At 42.2% G+C, this 25,779-nt stretch overlaps 2 protein-coding genes across 3 annotated transcripts in view; one reads left to right on the forward strand and one right to left on the reverse strand.

The window, feature by feature from the left end:
- Positions 1-1,415, forward strand: part of nt5c2l1 (5'-nucleotidase, cytosolic II, like 1) — a 35,898-nt gene extending 34,483 nt beyond the window's left edge. For both annotated transcript variants that reach the window (XM_048259588.1, XM_048259589.1), the window contains one exon: positions 134-1,415. In XM_048259588.1, coding sequence (XP_048115545.1) covers positions 134-175 — 42 coding nt within the window. In that variant the 3' untranslated portion in view covers positions 176-1,415. The remainder of the gene's footprint in view (positions 1-133) is intronic.
- Positions 1,416-23,994: 22,579 nt separating this feature from the next.
- Positions 23,995-25,779, reverse strand: part of sppl3 (signal peptide peptidase 3) — a 47,629-nt gene continuing 45,844 nt past the window's right edge. Inside the window, 3 exon segments of the mRNA XM_048259387.1 lie at positions 23,995-24,269; positions 24,272-24,325; positions 24,328-24,412. Coding sequence (XP_048115344.1) covers positions 23,995-24,269; positions 24,272-24,325; positions 24,328-24,412 — 414 coding nt within the window.

The raw sequence follows: 25,779 nt of genomic DNA on the forward strand, positions 1-25,779 counted from the left end.
CATTTGATTGGTTTCAAATGAATTTGCATTTCATGAAGTAAATGTGATAATACATTAAATGTGATATGAGGATTTAAGATAATTATAGATTATTATTATTATATTAAAAAAGTCCTTTTTATTGTCTCCACAGAAACCCCACCCGGAGAACCCGATAGCATTAACTGAGACATGAGGATGTTTGTGTGTGTGTGTGTGTGTGTGTGTGTGTTAATGTTCGATGTTAATAACATTAGTATGTAGTATGAGTCTCTATGTGTGTTTGTTGAGAGAGAGAGAGAGAGAGAGAGAGAGAGAGAGAGAGAGTGATAAAGAGAGGAAGAGTGAGTGACCGCATGTTTAGCATTGAATTGAATTGAAGATGATTTTGTGCACTATGTTTACATACAAGGGCTAGGAGATGACCACCTTTTGTGCATAGTGGACATTTGGTTGTGTTAGTTTCATACTAACCCCAGCTGAATTAGCTATGAGTCTGTGACTGTATTTTCAGAATAGTTGTTGCTTAATATAAGGAAATTGAGTTTAATTGAAGTTAGTGTGTTACATTTGTTACAATAAATTAACAATACGTTTGTTTGACTTTGTTGACAAAATGTCTTTCTAAATGGCTTTTCACTGTTTAGATAAAATACATTAATAATGTTTAGGCTACATTACATTCTTACATCACACACAGCATATACAATCAAAAGGTTCAGCATAGAGATCATACAAATTCATTTTAGGACAGTCCTTCACATATCTGCGAGGCAGAGTAATAAGAGTAGTTTTTTCACACCATATATAATGTCTATTCTTAGGCCATTGCTTTTTTCAAACTTTATTTTCAAAATGAACTTTCGCACTGCTGATTACGCATGCTGATCATTCTTGTAAAGCTCACAGTGATTTCACATAACATTGGGCTTTTTTTTTTAACCAGACTTTCATCCTTTTTAGTGTGACCAATTTGTTTTTTTGAAGATAAATGAATATTTTATAATCATGTGCTGTCTTTTATAAATTGATCATCTTGAGCCAGATTATGTGTTGAAGACGCTGGTGCATTAATTTGTAACATTCTAAAATGGTAGAATCATGATGGTTTGACTGTATAGTCCATACACGAAGTGAAGTCGAGAAAAACACGCATATTCCCTATACATCAAGAATGTTTTTATCAGCCCCTCATGCTCCCCTACGGACGACCATTTGGCCTCTAGATGGCGATAGAAACACACACGGCGTAACGATAATCTCTGCATGAGAATGACACCCCCCCCCTTAATTAGAATTAATAAGCAATTATCATAGGCTACTTGTGTGCCGATATCGTCCACATCCTAGAATGTTATTTCTGAGTTATTGATAAATAAAGACAATGTGTATGTATATATTTGCAATTTATTAAATAAACATCATAATATAATTTACAACACTGTGGTTATTCAAAGTTATTGAATCGAGAAAGTCCAAACCATCCCTCCCTCCCTCCATCCGTGAGACAAACATTGTCTGGGGAGATTTGCCATTTGGGTAATGCCTATTCCTCCCTGCTTTATTGGAATCGTTTATTCACACGATACAGTCCATGTTAAATGGTTGTATGCATATAGCTTTTCCAATTACATATTTAAACCCTTTGTAGCCTATGACTAAATCAGACGTAGCCTAGGCTACAGAGTCCTAACAGATCAAATTGATCTTTCGCCACCAGAAGAGGCTTTGGACCCGTTGTGACGCACTTACATTTCTACTGACAGCCATACTTATAGATAAACATTTACATGCTGCATGCTTCCCTTACAAATCCAGTGCATCACGGGGACCTGTGTATGAAGTCTTTCTGCCATCTTTCAGCTGTACCCTACACACACTTCTGATATCGCATTTTGAAAAGGCCGTAATCTAGCCTATGCTATTTGGTTTGATAATTTAACATGGGCGAGTAATAGCCTATGCATGAGACGTGGCGGACGTTGTTAATTAAGGAACCACCAGCAGAACGAGATACGGGCGTTGTGTATTGTACCACTGTCTTTGATTCGGGATACACTAATAAGAGAAAGGGAACATTTAGCCTATAAGCAATGACAATTAGTTTACTGTACACGATTAACACCTGTAGGTACAGACATGGCGAAATAGAAATGCTAAGGAGTGGGCTGCATTTAGAATGTCTATTGCAAATCCATAAGGACCTAGATCCTATGAATGGACAAACTGTCTGTCTAAAGTAGCCTTTTTTAGGACAATACACCTACATATTTCTCATCCATTGTTCTTTTCAGAGGAGATTATTGATTTTCTGTTATTATACAAATACCTTTTACAGCACACTTGAAAAAAAAATCCTTTACACTTTTTATTTAATGACATAGGACATTCAACAATAACTGGCGTACCAATGAAACATCAACAACAAAAAAAATCACTATTTTCACTATACCCAGACAAATCTCAGTATAATTTAAAAATATTATCCGCTTAATAGGCCTATTAAATAATAGTTTAAACATTTGAAACTTTTTAACCATTACATTTTGTGGAATGTCAGCAACCAAAAAATGTAATGTTGTTTTCGACCCTCAAGATGACTTGTCACACATCAGACATATGCAGGGTATGAACCGAACCAGTCCATTACATCTCGTCACAACATGAAATCAAAGCAGGAACACTTGGTCAGCAGATAGCACTTTGTTTGTCCGCACTGGGGGAGCTCACAGTTAGTTTGAATGAATGTCCTCCTGACTGAAGGAGGTTGGTAGGCTATCTGTGCTTCTCCCTCTCTCTGTGTGTGTGTGTGTGTTGAAGAACGCCTGTGAGTGCTATCTGTGCTGTTGGGTGCTGGGGCACACCATCTCTCATTCCGCACATTCCACAACTTCCCAGGAGCCATTACAGGCGAGCTTCAACAAGTTGCATTCTTGCTCAAGTGGCTCCTGCTTCTCTCAGTGTCTCTGTGTGTGCTGCCCTGTTCTCTCTCACTCTCACTCACTCACTCACAGATAGCACCAGCTTCTGATTTAACCCAGGCAGGAGGGAGCAACACATCTGGCTGCCTGCTTCTGGTGGGTTGATGAGGTTTTGAAAAATAACGCAATCTGCGAGGTTTGGGGGGGGGGGTGAAAGTGAGGTGCCCAGTGCAAGGGTTTCTTTCTCCAATATCACCACGGCTTCAAGGACGAGCAGGATGGGGCAGGCCGTGTAGAATTAAAAGGGGAGTAATGGCTAAACCCGCGGTCACGTGACCTGCAGGCATGCGTTTCAGCAGCTCAATGCAGAAGACGCACAGATCAATACAACCCAGCCTCAGCCTGCCCACAGCTACAGCTACCGCTGCTGCAGCTGCTGCACATGCTCATGCTCTTTGGTTTACAAACAACAGGCTGCATGGTATAGGCAGTGGAGCTGCATCCAGCATACAACCACCTCTGAAAATCAACCAGATATTAGCCTTTTTTACAACAACAAAACAAATCTTTATAGTGTCATGGAAGGCGCTTGCAATACAGAAGCACTGAGTTTTTTTTATTTTATCTCTGAACGGTGTGGTTGTTGGACAATCCCTTATACATACATACATACATCCATCTCTGGCCCTAGTCCTGACCCAAACCTCACACCACCACCACTAGTACCCCCACCTTCCTGCCTTCCCCCCACACCACCACACCGCACCCAGCTCAGCCAGCCTGAGTTCTGTAACTGGACTGGCCTCCCTGCATTCCAACGAGCAGCCTCTCCCCTCCCCCACCCGACCTGCCACCATACATACATACATACCCCTTCCCACCCACCTTTACGGTGGAGTGCGCTCCCTTTTTTCACTCCCTTTCTTTTCTATACCTTCTTTACACTGAATGCATGTTGGGATTGTTTGACTAACTGATGTGAGCTACTTTTTGCCAATGCCACACTGATTACAATAATTCATTCAATCTCATATTTGCTTTTTTTTTTTATGGAGCAGTGGGTTTAACATGATGCCTTCTGATCTGATACTTCAGTGTGAGGTTGAAATGAATAGCTAAACAGCACTTGCAGCAACACCACCACAATCTTTAAACAAACCAAAAATTATAAAATTGAGAACGCAAAGAGTTTCAAATTTAGCACCTCACAAAAGTAGTGAAGAGAAAAAACATGCCACTTCCCCCTATCCAAGAAGATATAAGTAACCTAGTTTAAATACACAACCAAACCAGTAAGATATCAGTTAAATACACCACCAAATCAATAAGATATCAGTAACCTAGTTTAAAATACACCACCAAACCCCTTGTCCCGCTTAGAGCGAAACAGCCTTTCCTTTGAGCAGCAGAGACAGGGCAGAGGCTAAATGCTATGACAATACTATTGCACTGCTAGACTTGATGGCACAGTAGTGCAACATCGTCAAAGCAGCTGACCCCTGCGTGTCTGCATGTGGAAACCAACATGACAAGGAAAGGCAAGGCAAGGCACAGGCATAGCAGCACGGCCATCTTCTTTTGGCAACACCACCCATTTCACACACACACACACACACAACCCCTACAGGCTCTCTGACAACTGATAGCCTGGCCATGGAGAAGGCTATACGACAACTACTTCTGGACTTCTAAAAAGAGGCTGACTGCTACCTAACACTTTAACTGCCTTCCTCACAGCCTTCATTTGTACAAATGGACCCTAATGAGATCAAACACTAGTCAAAGACGAGGGGGCTGGAAACTAGTAAGAGCCTCACCAATCATTTACACTCTCAAATCAGCCATGGCCAAATCCAGCTGGCAACAAATTGGAGTAATTTAGGAATTCACATTATTGAACTTAACTATGGCTGCAGTAAAATGCTGATGCCACCATTAATTTGACATGCAATTAAAGTCAAATTGAGACCTGCTAGACCTGCTCATATATTGCTTTTAAAGGGAGGAGGGGGCAACTAGGAAACAGGAACATGAAAGTAAAGTACACCTCACACACAGACAGGACCCGAGACCGGACCGGACTGGACCAGAAGGGACCGGTCTAGACTAAAACAGACCTAGGCTGGCCCAGATCTGTCAGCTGTCATGGGAGAGGCCCGACTTCAATTTGACATTCCTGGGAAAATTTCTGGACACACCACTCAGTTAGTCAGTTAAGTTAAATCTCCGATGTTCCTCTTCTTGTTTTGTCAAATGCTCACCAAAGGATTAACGGGTGGAGCAATGGTGGAGGAGTGAAGGTGAGGATCTTTGGTCCAGCAGCCAATGCCCTTTTAATATTGCACTGCTTATGCTCGATGGCCCAGTAGTACAACAGAAAAAGGGCAGTGGACAGGACTACAGTCAAACTCCTCCAACACTGGGACTCCCCCTGACGCCACCCCCCAGCCAATCTCTCCAGACTAGCAGGTCACCAGAATCAGCCCCTGACCAATCCTCTGGCTTCATTAAGGTGCATTAAAACAAGCCACCTCTAATCAGTCACCATTTACCAAGGGAAAGGGTATGGTACAGTCTCCTCACAGGTCCAAACAGAGCGGAACACTTACTATGAGATATCCCTTGATGTGGAAAAGTTTTTTTCTGAACAAACTATATCTACTGTATACTTAGACACAGTAAGTTATTCAGACATTATTGGAACAAGGCAGAAAGTATTTGCAAGAGACACTGTGAACCATGAAAATTGGAAGATTAAGACACTTTCCTAATATAGGAATGCATTCTATAGTTTTTGAACAACCAAACTGTTAAAAAAAGGAACAGTTTGCAGTTTTTTCTCCTGGTTAAGAGCATGCCATACACATACACTCAACACTAATATGCTGCATGTAAACGAGGATTAGTTTAGTCATTATCTCACACAATTTATCACAAATACAATAACACAGAAATATGTGCATGAAAACCTACCAAGTAAAGGGCATTCAAATAACACACAACCTAAAAAGCTGTGAACTATAAGCTACTCATTAGATTTTTATATAGAGTTCCCTAAATCAAAAGATTTTTAAGGCATTTCAAAAGATAACCAAGAACGTCAACACATTATGAAACGAATAATAGAGAGACGTCAACCAAATAGCACAAGGTGAGGTAAAAACTTAATAACTAAATTGCCAGAAACTCAAATTCATCGAACTAAACATTTTTGCCGTAGATGGTTCGTTTGATTAAACAATATTCCAAAACAGTAAAAATGCAAACAGTAAAATGCATTGTTATTCAACTTAGTAGGCCTATCCCTTGAAATCTTTGACAAACATTTCAGCTCGGTTAAAGTGCATGCCATATATTTATAACCTCGTTAGTTAATTCAGCCTCGTGTTAGTTAAGCAAAGTTACACAGTTGTCAACTCTTCCTGACTACACAAACAAATAGCATGTATCTATGTCTGCAATTCTTCAAAACTAGCTAGCCCCCTACATAGGTAAATTGATAGCCTAAATAATCTAGGAGTCAATCAATTAGGTAAAGAAGTAGAAGGCCAACTTGCAGCCCCCTCCCCACCCCCACATTGACCAGCGGAACATCGAATACCTCCGTATTTCAGAATCGGAAGCACATTTCAAATGGTGTTATTTGTAACCAGCTATTTCCTAGATAACCGACGGAACTGCGAACACCAAATTATATTCAGCACATGCATTTTCCAGTACAGACCGACTCCCGATACGCTGTTAAATAAATAGGCTAACGGTAGTCTCGTAGGCTACAGGAAAAGAAGATATCTCGATCTCCCAGTTTTGAAAGCATGGTTCTGATGCGCATTAGAATGAGATGGTCGCATCGGAGCTGCTCGCCTGTTCCTGATGACCCCTTGGATCAAATCAGATGGTTTCCATCCACATTTTCTCCACCCCAACTTCCCCGCTTCGCCCTGAGCTCCCGCCATTTCAGCCCGGTCCCTCAGATGCTCCGCACACCGACGGACGGAGAACCCCAAATTCTCATGAATGGTACCAAGCCAAGGGAGGGACACTCCAGCAGAAAAAAAGAAAGAAAAAGAGAGAAAAGAAAAAAAAAGAAAGGAAGAAAAGTTCTCCGAATGACACACAAAATAACACGCCTCTACCGCTCCTCAGATCCCCTTCCTATGTGAACTTCACTTCTCCATTTCCGAAGGCGTTGCATGAGGTTGATTTGGTTTGGTTTACTTGTAGTCTTTCGCTAAAACAAGCGCAGGCTCTTGCGCGGCCTCTGAGGTTCCAGCGGAAGCCTCCATCTTAGACTAGTTGACATTCAGATCCTGCCAGAGCACATTCCTCATTTGCATGCTTTTCCAAGATTGGCTTATCCCTGCGCTAGTCTTTGCGATATGACATGCCATTGGCTGAAAGGAGAGGTCCTATGTCTTCTTACCGGCTCTGGGATTGGTCAGATAATAGGGACCGCCACAGCATACTTTAATTGAACAACAAATCCCCAGCGCACTGGATTCCATTCACAAATTTCTCATCAGTAAACTGTGCGACATTAATAAGTACAGGCTACTGCAATATTCCGTTTTGCTTTCAGGAATTATTATTGTTATTGTTATTATCATTATTATTATTAGACTATTATTATTAGGCTATAGTTGTTGTTGTTGTCACTTTAATGTGTTAGGCTATAAATATCCATTAAATGTTATACTGTCAATTTATCACAAAAATTGCTTGTTCAGTAATAAAATTGCTCTAAGAGATTACAACAGCAAACAGCCTCATGCTCAGATTCAGCAGCTTTGCAACTGATCCAAATTATCCATCAAATAGATCCTGCCAATGGCAGATCATGGGTCCAATGGACAGATGTTTAAAAGCTGTGATCACACTTCAATTGGTTCAGGGGACCTTGAAAAGCAGGCATGACGAGTTGTGTTGTTGTATCTCTGTGTGTGTCTGTAGAGTCTTGAGGACTGCAGTTGAGCGAAGTGACGTTATATTCAGAGGATGGAGTTGTAAAGGTTTTTTTTTTCTCTTCCTTTTATTTCTGTTTTGAGGCAGCCTGTGCTGGGCTGTGGACTGTCAGGCTGGGTAGTGGCTGAGCGGTGGTCCAGGGCAGTGGCTAGCTCTCATGAGCCTGTGATTGACTGCTGGAAGGGGGTAGCAGGCTGTGAAATCTAGCATTCCTGATCGGGGGAGCTGAAATAATGCTATTGTCTGCTGGGAAAGGGCCCACTCTCCACCCCTCTACCCCTCTTCTCTCTCTCTCTCTCACACACACACACACACACACACACACACACACACACACACACATAAAGTGAGGATCTAATTGTGCAGTTTAGTGGCAGAAAAGTGTTTGATGTCAGATTTAAGCACATATTCAAAGGAATTGTAAAAGAAGGGATGCCTTTTCTATCCTCTCTCTCTTCATCTCTTCCTTTGCTTCTCTCGCTCTCTCTCTCCTCCCTCTTCCCCTTCCTTTCTCTGTTGCCTGCTGTCATTCTGTTGTCCTGCTTTCTTTCAGCTTGCATTTGAGAACATATGAACAACCTTCTGTAAACGTTTGTGTAATGTGCCTTATAGCCTGGACACTTTCAGATCTTAAATCAGTCATCAGTCTCTCCCAATAATATTAACCATCTGCACAAGGTAAAATGCCCCAGCTTTATAACTTTCTAAAGGATTTTCATGTATTCTAACCATTTTCTGAGCAATGAAAATACCAAAATAATTACAAAAAAGTTACAGACACAATCTACAAAAATCAACACTTATATGTCAGTTAATAAAGTAGTAGTCACAGGATGGTAAATGGATGAAAGGTTAACCTGATTTCAGCAGTGTGTTAAGCCAAAAGAAAAAAAGAAAAAAAAAAACCCTTGTCTGTTGATTGCACAGCCAGTGACTTTTGTCCTTGGATGCAGAATAACTGGGAAGTCTTCATCTAAGGCTACTCTTATGACTAAATCAATTAGACTAATACTTAATAGCAAACCACCTACCTCAAGATGTGCACATCAGTCAACTGGCCATAAGATCAATAATTTAGGCTTTCCCCCTTAAGTTAATTCATTTAACAACTATAATGGTAACATAACTTCTTAAATGCTTGATTCAAACAATTTATTTGCACATTTTAGTGAACAACATTAGTACCTGTGAAATTGTACAAAGCCATAAAGAGAATTTAAAACAAGCTGACAGAAAGAAAGTTATTGGGAAATGTGTTACAGAAGAAGAAGGAAAAAATTAATAAAATAAGAAAAGAATTTGAAAGAAATAAATAGAAGTAAGATAATAGGCTCTCTTTCCCTTTGAGTTAGTATTAAATAATTAAATACATTTTAATCAATTGTGATGATAACAATATTCAATAATTTGTGTGAGAAAGACAATATTTGTATGATTTCGGCATTAGCCTTGTATTATTATTATTATTATTATTATTATTATTATACTGTTATTTAGAAGTTAGTCGATGAAATCTGTTTATTCTCATTCTATTTCGCTTTGAATGTTTGTTTTGTAAAGATGTAAAGTTATTTTGTAGAGACAAAATCTTTTGATAGGCTACTCCATATTTTCATTTACATTCATTACTTAGCAGGGAGTTTATATTTTTACAAACCCACAAAAATATAAAATAGGTTATGAATGATATTGAATGGGATATTTAGGAAATTTGGCAGGATGAAATGCAAATATTTTGTTTCTTTGTACTGTGTTTTACAAAATAATTATTCCCAACTCTTCAGTAATTTATCTTTACATTTAAATTAACATGCAAGTATATCTCATAATGATTATAATATCAGAACATGTCATAAGGAGAATTAAACTTATTTATGTCTGATAATGCTTAACGATTTAGATTCTGAAATGGTTTTTTTAGGGCTTTAAGATTTAGATTATGAAGCTAAAGATTTCAGTTGTTATTCATATTTTACTAAAACCTAATAGAAGTGTTTTTTTTATGATTATTAGAACTTGACCAGTTCAGTGTCTTTTTCAAAATCAAAATTGTAGATATGTATCTTGAAATATTATAGACACCAGGAAAAACTGAAGCAAGTTTGGCCATGTCTACATCTTGTGGATACATAAACACCCAACAGGACACACAAAACACACACACACACACACACACACACACACACACACACACACACACACACAGTGCTTCTGTAAATTTAGCTCACAAAATGGCCGCCTTGGTAGACACACACTGAATGACATACAATGGTGGAGACCAGTAGAAAGTCTTACTTGAGACAAAGTTAAGGGTTTCTCTATATATAAGTCAGCAGCTGAAGCTGACGCGAGGTTGAAAGACTCTTTTGAGACCTGGGAGGTAGGGTTTTTGTTATTGTTCTACCCCCTCCTCTCCACCCTGTTCCCTTCCTCCAAAAATGTTCCTTCCTTCTTCCGCTACCCTTTGACCCCCAACCCCATCACCGCCCCCTCAACCCCTCCACCACTCCTGCAGCCTCTCTCTCTCTCTCTCTCTCTCTCCCTCTCTGCAGTTTCTCACTTTAAGTCCCTCCGTTTCCCCTCAAAAACAGGTCAGCACCTAATCAGCCTCCCCATCTCTTCAATAATCAACAATCATTTTAATAGCGTGGTGCAGCATGTATGTCTTAGTGTGTGTGTGTGTGTGTGTGTGTGTGTGTGTGTGTGTGTGTGTGTGTGTGTGTGTGTGTGTGTGTGATGAGGGGCTCCCACAGGCATACAGCACCCCCTCTTCCTCCTCCTCCTCTCCCCCTCCCCCCAAGCGTCTGAAACAGGGTCCACACACGAGATGTATGACATTCTTGCAGTGTGGGTGGCACGGCCCCCTTCTCCTTCTCTTGGACGTGGCTCTTTTCTTAACGCCATGAAAGGCTTCAGGGGCTGGGGACGAAGGGTGTTTTGGGGAGGGTAGGGGGGTGGGGAACGTGTCAAAAAACATCCCAAACCCTACTATCTTATAGCTCAGTCATTTCATCCTGCAAGCTCCTATAGACTCTCCCTCTCGAAGTCGGTACTTGCGGGACGCACACTTTGAGTGTGAGAGGTGCTCTAAAAATGGAATTCAGTACATGCTCCTTGGGTTAGACAGTGAAAGACTTGTATAGGCAAGCATTATACAAGCATGTAGTCAACACATATCAGTCAGCAATGGACTGTGAAACCTGTTTTTAACATGAGAAACTCTGACATGATAAATGGTCATGTCAGAGTAGGTAGGTGTACAACATATTTGAAATTCATGAGAATAGGTTGGTATGTCAACCAAATGCTAGTCACTCAGCCCTTGTCTTCCATATTTTCTATATTAAGTATAACTTCCTAAAAAAACTCTTTATTCTTAAATAATGGCAAAAACATTCTAACCATATCTCTGTCCATTCCTGCTTCAGGTGTGCAGTATAAAGTCATTCAAACTGCACACAGGACACTTGACTACCTTATCCAAGAGTGTGTACTACTACACTTCGAAGAGTGAAGCAAAGATAGAAAAAATCCCAGCAACCCAGTAACTTCACAGGAATTCCTCCCTGTACCTCACAGTCTGCATGTGGAATGCAGTGAAGGTTCAAAGGTCGCCGGGTGAGAGGGGAACCCACTGCACATGAGGGGCAAACAGGCCCTTTACTCAAACAAGCCCCGGAATGCTGCATCGGGGGGTGGGGGTAGGTAGTGGAGCTTGTGAAGTTGATGGTGATAGGGAATATGGGTTGGGGGTGGAGGGGGGTGGGGGCATAAGGGGTTGGGCAGCCCACTTGTCCAATCAGGAGGTTCACAATTACCGCTCATTACCTAACAGTCATCAGGAACCTCGTCCATCAGCCATGGCTGTCAAGCCAAATGCTCGCAGGCTTTTTTTTTTCTTCGTTGGGCTGTGAATGTATAGCCAACCTGCAAAGAGACTGCAGGGCTGTTTCGATTAACTAGGGCTATGGAACAGGGTTTCTATAGTTAGCTTGTTTGGGAGAGGGAGAGAGAGAGAGAGAGAGAGAGAGAGAGAGAGAGAGAGAGAGAAAGAGAAAAATTAGCCAATTGCTTCAGAGATGAGTAAATGATTTAAAGTGCATGATACAATATATTAACTTGGATGAGGGTAGTTATAGTCATCAGAATGGTTTTCTACTCTAGTTTTCTTTTCTACTCTTGTGGAATTTCTGTGTACAAAAGAGGAGGAAGTTGCAGTACTATAAAAAATAATCATGGTGCTTTTACCCAAAGAACCAGCACAGAACACAGCTTTTCAATAAGAAAACATCCAAGGACAACATCATTTTTGTTTAAGTAAAATTTGACTCCCAATGACAGAGGTAATGGCCAGTTACTACTAATAATTCCAGAACAGGTATTTCAAGTCAGATAGATACTGTAGATAGATACATACAGTATAGATAGGTAGTTATATAGATAGATACTTTCATTATTAGTATCGAAGGAAATTTTGTATCCAGTATCTTACACATTATGTGATACATACAAAACAAGGAAATACACATTCACAATGATAAAAAAACAATAATTTTGAAAGTATACCTATCTTTCAAACTGCACACAGGACACTTGACTACCTTATCTAAGTGTATGTACTACTTCCAAGAGTGAAGCAAAGATGGAAAAAATCCCAGCAACCCAGTAAGAAGGTATCTGACAATATGAGAGTGCTTCCATGACATTAGTCATCAGTGGGATGATTTTCATATGAGTGCTTTTAAATTGAGTGCAAAATATGTAGCCAGAAACTAGCCCAAGCAACTCAAATATGGTAGAGAACAGTTCTCCTGCTCATCTCCTTCAAGTCAGAGGAATAACGTTGCAGGCATACTTGGGATTTTGCCACTTGTCAGCACATGTCACACTGTTCTGGAATTGGCCTTCAGGGTGGTGTCACCTGCCTGTGTGTGTGTGTGTGTGGGGGTGGGTGTGTGGGTGTGTGTGTGTGAGAGTGTGAGAGATAGAGAGATAGAGAGAGAGCGAGAGAGTGTGTGTATGAGAGAGAGAGAAAGAGTAAATGTGTATGTATGTATGAGAGAGAGAGAAAGAGTAAATGTGTATGTATGTATGAGAGAGAGAGAGAGACTGTGTGTGTGTGTGTGTGTGTGTGTGTGTGACACAAGCCCCTGTGGTATCTTTTTCTCCAGCTCTTCCCTGCCTTCCAGCTCTTTCCGATCCCATACGGAACCTGCTAGAATCCAGAGGGCCTCGATGGAATCCTGTCCACACGCATGTCGATGGAGGTTGGTGGCGGTGGGAGAGCGACGAGAGATCTCGCTGGAGGCCCCCTGGCCAATGAGGATGGAGGGGTGGACCCTAGAAATTCCACAGCCAGTGTGTCTCTTTTGCTCTGGCCGGCTTGACCTTAGTGACCCTCAACCACCCCCTCTGCAATACACACACACACACACACAGTGGTGTGTCTTCTCGCAGGTTTCCAGCCTACATCTACCCCTGTTATCTTCACACACACACACACACACAGTGTCCACAGTGTGTGTGTGTGTTCTTCTCACTCTTGTCCAGTCTACATCTGCCCCTGTTATCTACCCTCTATAGCAGTAGAAGCAAAGTACATCTGCAGTTTCATACATAATGTAAAGAACACTATGTTCTACTGTAGATAGGCATCTAGGTAGGTTAGAACAAAGGTACACGGCATAAGGTGCCACAATGCACCTTATTTCTCTATATCCAGATGTAAGTAGTATAGATATATAAGTATTTATAAGTATAAATAAGTATTTACAAGTATAAAAAGGCTAGTGTATAAGTATATTTATATGTATAAAAAGATGTGTTTCTTCTTTTTGTCTATGGTAATTCCTCTATTTGCCTTTTGATGTTCACTGGATCATTAATGAAGCTAATGAACATCCTCTTAAGACTTATTTTTGCAAATTCACCTCAAGAGTTTGGCTGGAAGATTGCTATGTCATTAAAAAAATAACTGTCTCAGTGAATTCACATCCAACTAGCCTATGCAGTCTTATCACTGCAGGCTGTGACTACCTTGAACCAAAAGCAAGACCAAACCAGAACTTATATGAGGGTTCTGTTCGGTGGACAGAGGCACTGCTGTGGACAAACAAGTGTTTAAAGATGACTCAGCAGTTCAGTGACACCCTGAGCCCTCTCTCCTTCTCCTCTGGCCTCTGCAAAGCCCTGAGTCAGCGCTCTGCAGGGTCAGGCGGCCATTTTCTTGACGAGCTGGGGAAACTGAGTGCATCAAGAGCGATACTGCCCCCCTGTGGCCGGAAGGCCGAAGTTGAGATGAGCTGTCAACTTGGAATGTTGAGTGGCTCAAAGAGAGATTACTATTACACAGTAACAATAAAGTGAGGTGCATGTTACAACACACCTTGAAACAAACACATGCACATGCACATGCACACACACACACACACACACACACACGTCACTGTGTTTGACAATTTACACAGGGCAGATGGCATAAATATCTCTTTGCTTGTATTAAGTCAGTAAGTATATTGCATTTCCTAACTGCATTGTGCATACAATGTTTGATGAAATTGAATTACAGTGACAGAGAAACATTAACGCACATTGAGCAGGATTTTTTTGGGTAACTACATTTCATCTGAGCTATGCTGCCACCTGCTGACCATGATGCACAACAGCAGACTCCACTATAATACCCAAAATAAGTATTAGTATATATACTCTTTTGATCCCGTGAGGGAAATTTGGTCTCTGCATTTAACCCAGTCCATGAATTAGTGAAACACACACAACACACAGTGTACACAAAGTGGTGAAGCACACACTAATCCCGGCGCAGTGAGCTGCCTGCATCAACAGCGGCGCTCAGGGAGCAGTAAGGGGTTAGGTGCCTTGCTCAAGGGCAGCTATGTTCATTAAAAAAACATAGCTGCAAAAATATAGAACTATAACTAGAGAACTAGAAAATACAGTGTAAAGGTCAGACATCACAGCTGACATGACATGAATAGAACTGTAGTCTGTAGTTCAATGCACAAGAACAACTTCCACATATCCTGAACAGGTCCCTGGAACATGTCCGCCAGGCCATATAGACCCTTTCAATCTGTTCCTATAGGGTTTCTGGTTGAAACGTTCAAAACTATTGGAGATGTATTGATAAATGTTGACTTTAAAACTTGCTTTATGTATTATTGTTTCTTTAAGAATACATCTAAATGTTCCTGCACATACTAAATAATTTTAAATAGTACTTTTTATTTCCATGTATTTTCATCATAGACTATTATTTATTATTTGTTTTATCCTGCTATTTTATTTATGTTTATGGATGTGTTTAACTTTTGACAAAACAGTAGATGCATTAAGGTATCAGGTCATTTGCAGTTATTGGAGTTTTCCAGTGTTACAACTGGTCTGCCCCCCTTTGGATAATTTGGTCATTGCATGCTGCTTATTCAAAGTGGGCCAAACCAAACTTTACCTAAATTGCATCAACACTACAACCTGTGAAAGACCAAAGAACATGTGTGCAGCATTAAAAGGAGGCAGGAAGGAAACTGAAAAAGTATCATTTTCAAACCAACAAAAGCCCCTCCACCCAAATGCAACCAGCAAAACCACCCATATTATTAACACTCTGTTAAAAAGTTGAAAAGCAGGTTTACCTTGTGGAACATACAGCAAAGTATGAGATTCGGAAACCGTTGGGCCAAGTCTTTTTGAGATTTACAACAATACCCTAGTTTCGCTGTGGGATAGTTAAACCAAATGCTTGAGTAGGTTACAGCAGAGCTTCTAATGAGGAGATACAGCACTCAAAATATCCTCCATAGAAATGCAGCGTTATGAGTAGATGCCTAAGCAGCCTATGGAGGAGTGTCTGTGGAGGACACTTAGGGCACGTGCAGGAAACAGCTGGAGTCCAGCATCTCAACTCACTTTTAAGTCAAGACTGAAGTAGGTACACTGCCAAGTGCTCACTGTTCTGTCTTATCTAAATATTTCACCAAGTTGGCTACAAGATTTGGTAACAAACCTGTGTAAACGGGTTCAGAGAAAGTGGTGAACATTATTATCTTAGCAAAGTAAAACAATAGGGCTCTTTCATAAGGTGTGCCCAGCAAGGTGTACTTCTAAGCGAGGTTTCTCAGAGTATGCCTGAGGGGTACAGTATGAAATGAGATGAGCGTTGATGAACGTCGACGTGTGAATACATTGAGCCAATCATGTGCTGTGTTGTGAATACATTGAGCCAATCATGTGCTGTGTTGTGAATACATTGAGCCAATCATGTGCTGTGTTGTGAATACATTGAGCCAACCATGTGGTGTGTGAAGACATCGTGCCAATCATGTGTTGTGATCTCGCCGCTGGAGCAAGATTGGTGTCCTTGCGCACATGCATTTCTGCCGAAATAGCCCGATAAGTGCCCAAAAAGCATTGCAATATGGCCACCGAGTGGAGGGACTTGCCTAAAAGGACTTTGGTATAACTCTCTTTGTGCCCATGTTCAAGACAACTCCAAGGCTACAGAATTTCATGTATAGCACCTTTAAGTAGGGGCTGAGGAAAGCCAGACACACCCATGATACCCCAACAAAACCCTACACACTATAGAGAACCACCACAGGACTACTGTAAAAGTCAATGGTAACACTTTACGGTAAGGGTACATCAATTATCATGAATTCATGCATTAATTAATTCATGATTTATGTATTACTTAATTCCTTAATAACTCATGAATCATCAGAAATTTACATGAGTTTATATTCTGTCATTTGTGACCTCATACATGAACAACACATCAACTAAAGCATTAAGTATGGAGGGCACATCATTATGATTTATTACGAATGATCATAATGTCTTTTTCTGCCAAAAATGTGGTCATCACTACTCAAAGTGCAACTACATCACTACTGATTTGATCACAACTTGTGCAGTTCTATAAACACATCCCATTGTTCACACTTCAGCTGAGGGGCCACAAACATGATGTACTCATGAGCTATTAACCTTACATTCATGTAATCATAATGATGTACCTAATGCTTTAGTTGATATGTTGTTCATGCATGAGGTCATGAATGAGACTATGAACTCATGTCAATTCCTGATGATTCATAATATATAAAGGAATGAAATAATGCATAATTAATTGCTGCATGAATTCATGATAATTCATGTACCCTTACCGTAAAGTGTTACCAAGTCAATTTTTTATTATTTTTTTTATGTCATATGTCAAGTGCCTAAAAAGTCTGTGCCAAATGTCTAAGATGTCTGAAATAAGTATGTTTGTATGTGCCATCCTATACCTGTGACCATGTACGATGAAAACGTAGGAAACTTTGAAAAAGAATTTCCCTAAGGGGACAACTAACAAACTAACAGTGTGCGGTTTATACACAATGCGGCTAATACACGGGGAAATTAGTGTACAGCAGTTCTTCAGTGAGAGGCTGAGCACAAAAGACGAAGGAGACGGGTACAGTTAGAGTCGTGTTTATTTACATCACAATCCTGACTGATAGAGGGCTTGGGGGAAGGGGGGGAGGGCATTGGGAGCTGGGTTAGGTTTGGGGGAGGGTTGGGGGTTAGAGGGGGGTGAAATGTTTCCAGTACAGCTCGTTGTCAGGATCCATATGTTTCACTACACAGTTCTTTATTTATTTAATCATTTATTCATTTCACGTCATTTTTTAAAACATTTTTTTTTCCTCTTTTTGAGTTTTGTACAGAATCCATTTTGGCTGTAATGTTTGAAGAAGAACACCAACAGAGCCATTTGCCCCCCTGGTGGAAGGAGGAGAGGGGCAGGAGGGGAGAGGAGGGAGGGGGCAGATGAGTATAAAATAAAACTCTACAGTACTAAGTGGAAAAAAATAATATTACAAACGGCGATAAACCAAGAGCAATCTTTTGATAAAAAAAGGAAGTTTGGTTGTACGTAATAATCACCGTCATCATCATAGTCAGTGTGTTCTTGTTTACGAAGATCCACCGTTGTGTGTTTGCGTATGTTTGCCTGGTAACATCCATGGGGTGGGTAGGTGGGGGCAAGGCAGGGGTGTATGGGGAGGTATGGGAGATGCAGATGTGGTGTGGGTATGGGTCCGTATCCATGGTTACCAGCTGATCAGCCATCTTGCTTGAGATGGAGGGATGTGTGACAAGACTCTAAGATCAGTCATGTCACCTCTAGTCAGCCATTGTCAACACCACATCTGTGTGTGTGTGTGTTTGTTTGTGTGTGTTGGAGAGGGGTGGTGTTACTGCAACATTCTGCTGGAGGGAGGGGAGGTCCATCCCAACAAAAACAAACTGACAGACAAACAAATAAACAAACAAAGTTGATTAGAAACTGCCAAAGAGGTTCCCGGGTCACCACTCACTGTTCTTTTCAGCTGGGGGATCCTCCTCCAATCTTTGTGCCAATGTTCATGTGGGGGACCCCGTTGAGGGGCTCAGGGTTCATATGTCTGTGTGTGTGTGTGTGTGTGTGTGTGTGCGCATAGGGTTGGGTGGGTGCTGTCGCCAGGGCCCTGTGAAATGCAGTTCAAAGGAATGACTGACACACGCTGTACAATGCCATGCAAGGCCCCCCAGACCTGACAGAGGCGCTCAGAAAAGCTGGACACAAAAGCAAGAGATCGGGCGGGGGACGAGAAGCCAGACACACACTCAAGAGCAAGCAAACTGTGTTGCGTCTCACACACACACACTCACTCTCTTTCTCTCTCTCACACACACACCCACACACCTTCTAATTTTTCATGAAAAAGAATTTGAAGGACTTGTGGTAGGAATGTGACCTTTGAAACACATCGTAAGAGTGCAATCCAAAGCATTTCCAGGAGGGAACGAGGTGCAGTGTGCGCTGATTAAATCCAATGATACCTGGGCCCAGGCCTCAAGGACACAACAAGACAATGTTACAATCCCCAATGATACCTGGGCCCAGGCCTCAAGGACAAAACAAGACAATGTTACAATCCCCAACGATACCTGGGCCCAGGCCTCAAGGGCAAACCAACACAATGACTTCTCCTACTGGTGGCCATAAACAAAAGACTGCTTAGTAACGCCATAGATTCTCACAAACCAAAAAACCGTCATTCATGCTTTCTCTCTCTATCTCTCTCTCTCTCTCACACACACACACACACACACACACACACACAGGTTGGGCAAAAGCATGATTGGACGAGAGCAGTTAACCTAACCGAAAAATGAACACAAACGAAATTCTAACAACTCGGGACATCTTGTTCTGCCCAAAATACAGGAGGGGGAGCGTGGGGTCGGCTCTGTAGGTCGTCAGATTTATACAGAAGAGCCTAGCGAAACAACACACACACACACACACACACACACACACACACACACACTTTGCATACACACCACAAACACACATTTCTAAACCCCCAAAATGTCGATTCCACAATACCGCCACAAATTTTAGCCTCCATGCCCGTAGCTAAAAGCAACTCTTGAAATCAGTTCCTCTACAAATCTCAAACACACACACACACACAAAGCCCCCCCCATCCCCAAAACATGATAACCTTAATACGTGTGTACATCTATTTACAAAAAAGATGTGTCTTTAGCCTCATTTAAGCATGAAGACACACACCAATTCTTTTTTTTTTGTTTGTTTTCCATAATGCATCATTTTCTGTATATGCCAAGAATAAAATCTCTCTTTTCTTTCTAAATAAAATACATGTATCTGTAAAGACGAGAGAAGAGGTGAGAGCAAAGTAGTCGGAGGAGAGAAAGAGAGAGAGAGAGGAAAGAAGAGAGAAAATGGTAAACGTGTTTGTAGGCCTTAATGCTTGTGCTGGTCCCAGTGAGGGGCGGGGTTGTCATGATAGTTCTTGCAGACAGCGGCGGTCCTGTTTGCATTTTCTGCTGTGCAGTGATTTAAAAAAAAAAAAAAAAAAAAAAAAAAAAAACGTCATCCTTTTTTTTTTTTTTTTTTAAATGTCTGTTCAGTCTTGATGCCGATTCAAAAAAAAATCAGAGAAAAAAAAAAAAAAAAGAAATGTCAAGGACAAGGAAAAACAAAAAATTAAAAGAAGAAGAAAAAAAAAGAACAATAATTATTATAACACCACCATGTGAGCTGGAGGCGATTCAGTCTTCAGTCGCATTAAGCCATCCAGTCCAGAAGGGAGGTCAAGCCTCGTTTAACTCAGCAGAAACAACAACAGGGCGAGGGGTCAGAGGCATGGGATGGGCAAGAAAGAGAGAGAGGTACGCTGATGCAAACCAAACTGAAAGGGAGTGAGAGAGAGAGAGAGAGAGAGAGAGAGAGAGAGAGAGAGAGAGAGAGAGAGAGATGGCAAGAGGTAGAATAACAGAATAGGAGAAAGGGAAAGAAAGAGCGAGAGAAAGAAAAAGAAAGGTGGGACTGAAAGGTGGAAATGTAAAGAGGGGGATGAGGGACAAAAAAAAAAAGTGTGAGAGAAGTAAAAAACAGAGTTTGCTTGGCAGTGGAGATCCGACGAGAGCTGCAGCGTTTTTTCCTTCCCTTTCTTTTTTTTCCCCATCCCCCCCATCCTCCATCCCCCCATCCTCCATCCCCATCCTCCAGGTACTGGTACGTCGGAGGGAAAGAAGCGACAGCAGAATGGCGGAAAGGAAATGATGGAGGAGGAGAGAGGGAGGGAGGGAGATATCCTCTTGCTTTTCCCTCCCTCTTACCCTCTTGCATGGATGTGCTGCTCCTCTTCTCTCTCTTCTCTCTATCTCTCTTTTCTATCTCGGAGTGCGTGAAGGGTGGCCGGGTGGGAGGGGGGTTGTTGGGGGCGTCCGGTCTGGTCTGGTCTGGTCCGATCGGGTTGGGTCGGGTGGTGGTGGTGGTCGCATGGCTGCCTCCCTTCTCGCTGTCTCTCCCTGTGACGCATCATACCTCCAGGAACCGGGAGGCGGTGCCCTTGGTGTGAAACGGCTCGGACCACATGCGCCTCAAGTCGCCCTAGCAACGACACACCACAAAACAACATGTCAGAGGGAGAACCAAAGCACCTCAAACACTCACACACACACACTATCTCACACAAACAGGCCCTTGAGGGGAAAGTTGAAAGCAAACCCACACACTGACTACTGTTTCCCCACCCATAAGCTCTCCCACAGATAAGAACAGCACTTTATCTAATGCAAGACCTTTGGTTCTTTGGGGTTCCTGTACTAAAAAAAATATTCTATATTCTTTTGCTCACACCAAGTAAATAAATATGAAGTACATCTCTACACTAATTGAGTTCTGCTGATAACATTGATTGGGTATTACAATCACATCACTTTCTTACACAATAACACTCACTTCTCTGTCCAAGCTTACGCCTTCATCAAGTCAAAGCCAGTTTGACTTACCGTGCATTCTGCAAGTCCTTACTAACCTACTCTTTACTCTTGTAGCAAATGACAAGCAACACTGCAAGGCTGCATTCATACCTTTTTGCAGTTGCTAGAAAAGCGATCATGTTAGCCAACATCAACACACATTGTTATGGCTGCAAAAAACTCCCCCAACTGCATTTTGCGGCCAGCGGTTTTTCAAATTGAAAAAAAGCTCCCTGGCCAACTTTTCTTGTCAAAAAAAAAAGTGTGAATATAGCCTAAACATGCTAACTAATTACGTCAAAGTAGCACAATGGCCTATGCTCTGTCAGACAATTCTGGGCAAACAAGCAAAATGGGTAAAAGTTGAAATTCCTTTTGGTGTGCTTTCACAAGTCAAGGTGTTGAGCCTGTGCTTATTATGTGCAGCCACAGAAGGCTTAGGTACTGTTGTTGCAGATCTGTGATTATTCTGCAATTTATGACCTGTGCAAACACCTGCATCCTTGTATCCACAGTTCATGAAAGAGCAGTGTTACAAAAGTTTGTTGATGACCTACATGCTTTGTGATAATCCAGTTTTATAAAGCATATCTTAAGCATAATCTTCTCCTGCCTATACACAGGCACATGAAGGAGATGCATTTAGTGGTTTTACACAACTCTTTTCTTTTCTACTTCTCAAGCACTCGTTGTGCTTTACAGATGAATGGCCCACATTCACCCGGTACCAGGTGCCAACCTGCACACACACCCACGCACGTACGCACGCACGCACACACGCGCGCACACACACACGCACGCACACACACACACACACGCAGACGCTAATAACACACACACACACGCACGCTAGTGTGAATATAGCCTAAACATGCTAACTAATTACGTCAAAGTAGCACAATGGCCTATGCTCTGTCAGACAATTCTGGGCAAACAAGCAAAATGGTAAAGTTGAAATTCCTTTGGTGTGCTTTCACAAGTCAAAGGTGTTGAGCCTGTGCTTATTATGTGCAGCCACAGAAGGCTTGTGTACTGTTGTTGCAGATCTGTGATTATTCTGCAATTTATGACCTGTGCAAACACCTGCATCCTTGTATCCACAGTTCATGAAAGAGCAGTGTTACAAAAGTTTGTTGATGACCTACATGCTTTGTGATAATCCAGTTTTATAAAGCATATCTTAAGCATAATCTTCTCCTGCCTATACACAGGCACATGAAGGAGATGCATTTAGTGGTTTTACACAACTCTTTTCTTTTTCTACTTCTCCAAGCACTCGTTGTGCTTTACAGATGAATGGCCCACATTCACCCGGTACCAGGTGCCAACCTGCACACACACCCACGCACGTACGCACGCACGCACACACACACACACACTATCTCACACAAACAGGCCCTTGAGGGAAAGTTGAAAGCAAACCCACACACTGACTACTGTTTCCCCACCCATAAGCTCTCCACAGATAAGAACAGCACTTTATCTAATGCAAGACCTTTGGTTCTTTGGGGTTCCTGTACTAAAAATATTCTATATTCTTTTGCTCACACCAAGTAAATAAATATGAAGTACATCTCTACACTAATTGAGTTCTGCTGATAACATTGATTGGAGTGTGTGTGAGAAAGAAAGAGAAAAGAAAACAAATCAGACCAATATTCATATAGACACAAAACCACAACACACCCTCATATGCAAACACAGTGCAACCATACCCATACACCTGGATTGACACGCACACGCACAGTGCAACCATACCCATACACCTGGATTGACACGCACACGCACAGTGCAACCATACCCATACACCTGGATTGACACGCACACGCACAGTGCAACCATACCCATACACCTGGATTGCGCGCAATTACCAGCCATGCCCATACACCTGGATCGACGCTGCAGCACGAATATAATATACCCATACCTGGATTGTAATTTTCGCACCGTTACCGCTATACTATACACCTGGATTGAGACACACAGTGCAACTTACCCATACGAGGTCACACTATAAATTCACAAGGATACTCACATACACTAACCTTCAGTCAAACGTATAAACACACACACACACACACGAATGCTCTCAATCCATCCCTTCCTCACTTTTACTAGGGCTGTCAAATTTATCAAACGTCTATCTTGAACGTGATCAAACCAAACTCTAAATCGTTTAAATTCATGCGTAGATTCAATTAAGGATTTTTCTACGATTTAGAAGGTCACCAACTCTGTTCACTCTGCAGAAACAACACTATCTCCAGGAGTAAACACAGTCATGGAGTAAACACAGTCATGACAGTAATTCAGCGTCTAAGATGTAAAGTTCAGGTGTATCTGGAATGTCGACAAGACTGCTGCAGGTTATTATTAGTAAAACCTGCCATTTGAACAGGTTTTTCTTCTCCACGTTCAAGCGAAACCCTCAAATGAAATGTGACAGCCCTAACCTCTGCATGTCCACCTCACTAATGTAAATGTAAATCAGGTTTCTCGGCCAAGTATACTTGCGTATACAAGGAATTTAAATCTCTGCATACATCCCATCCGCGGAACAGAGCACTGTGTGGTGAAGCCACCCACTAACCCAGAGCAGTGAGCTGCCTTGCTACAGCGGCGCTCGGGGAGCAGTGAGGGCTTCAGGTGCCTTGCTCAAGGGCACTTTAGCCGTTCCTACTGGTCGAGGATCGAACCGGCAACCCTTCGGTTACAAGCCCGAAGCCCTAACCAGTGGGCCACGACTGCCCAGCCCACCTGCCCCTGTAATGCACACCCGCCCCTATCTAGACCTGTCCTCCCCCACACCCTTCCTCTTCTCCATACCAATGAAGTATCCGATGAGCGTGCAGTGGAAGTAGGAGACGCGCTGCATGCGCCCGATGTTCCCCGCTGTGCCCGGTGCCCCAGGAACGCCCCCGGCCGCCTCGCCGTTGGCCTGCTTCTTGTAATTGTCGTAGCGCAGCACGAAGCAGAGGAGCAGGCCTGGCATGACTATGTCGCCGATGCCCAGCATGGAGAAGTGGCTGCCCGTGGAGCTGGGGAAGACCAGCTTGCCGGCAGCGAGAGGCGCGGCACGTCGCGGCCCACGCCGGGGCCCAGGTGCAGCTTGCCGAGAGCACGTCCAGTGGGTTGTCGGCTGGCTGGGTGGCCACCTTCACCATCACGTTGCTGTTGAAGATGTACGCCGAGAAGAACACCTGGGGACACGAGGAGGGGAGGGGTGGTGGGAGGAGAGGAGAGGAGAGGAAGGGAGATTTCCAGTTTTGAATTTAATTCACAAAAACAGCTTAACTTTGTTTAGAACTTGTTGCTTTTAAAAAACTGTAATCATAACCATAAACAGTATTGCTCATATAAAATAAGAATTTTTAATTCCCGTTTCAGAGAAAACATTAATTTATGTGGGCCCTTCTTATACAGAACGGAATATCAATTTAAGAGGTAGAGAGGACAACCTGTGTGTTAGGGGGCTGGAGATGGACGGAAGGACATTCAGTGCACTTTTTGGAAATTAAATATTTTAACTTGAATTTGGAAAAAACATCAAGACGGGATGTTTCAAAACAGCTTTGATAGGGGCTCCCTCGAGAACTCATGATGTTGATATGGATAGAGTGTTTTCTTTTTTTGGGGTGGGGGTAGCATGAAAGAGAGGCGCTACACTTGAAAAATATTTACAGAGTTGTGTTTTCAAAACAAGAAACAAATCCTGGGCAACTGCATGAGCTCCTGAAATAGAATGTGACACAGATCGACTGCTCCAATCAAAAGTCTACTTCTGCATTTCCGCAACCATCTCCTTTTGTTCCTTTGAACGCATTAGTGACCTTCTTTGACCTCACAGGTATGCCGTCTAGGCCCTTTGTTTCCTCCTATTGTGTTTGTGTGTTCGTGTGCGTGGGTGAGTGGTGACACCACTTTTACTTCCTCTCTGCTCTGTGTGTGCTCTGTCAATCAGATCGCTGGTGCGACGCACACGTTCTGACTGAACGCCAAGTGGCGGAGTCTTAGATAAGGTTGGTCCTCTACGATACTGTAACAGTGCTCAAGACGGGGCAAAAAAAGGCACTCCGCCCTACGTCAACACCGTAATTTAGTCACAGGGCATGGCGGTGGTGGTGGCGGCGGTGGTGTTGCAGCTGCAGCTAAGCCATTGTGATTGTGCAAGTGTGCGCGTGCTTTTGCTTTCACGCACATCAATATGTGCAGGGAGGCATTAAAAAAACATGTTGGTGAGCAAAAAATGTGTTGCATTTCATAATAATTATATAAATGCCAAGAGCGAATTTAAAGAATAACGTTTTCATTCAGATGAGAGACTTAATGTGGCTGTGCAGAGATGTACAGAGATGTTTGTGAAAGACGATATTTATATGAAAAAAATTGTGAAATTTTATGAAAAATGCAAATGTAAAATGTTGGTTGTCTAGTGTGCGCTGCCTGACTCATCCCCTAAGATTGTCCTTGATTGTCCTTGACTATGATGAGGTCATCACCTCCCCACGCCCTCCAAACAACCTCTGGGCCTCTTGTGTCCACAGGAGCGTCAGTCAGGATCAGACCT

The sequence above is a fragment of the Alosa alosa genome, chromosome 12 (genome assembly GCF_017589495.1).
Source record: "Alosa alosa isolate M-15738 ecotype Scorff River chromosome 12, AALO_Geno_1.1, whole genome shotgun sequence".
NCBI classification, from domain to species: Eukaryota; Metazoa; Chordata; class Actinopteri; order Clupeiformes; family Clupeidae; genus Alosa; species Alosa alosa.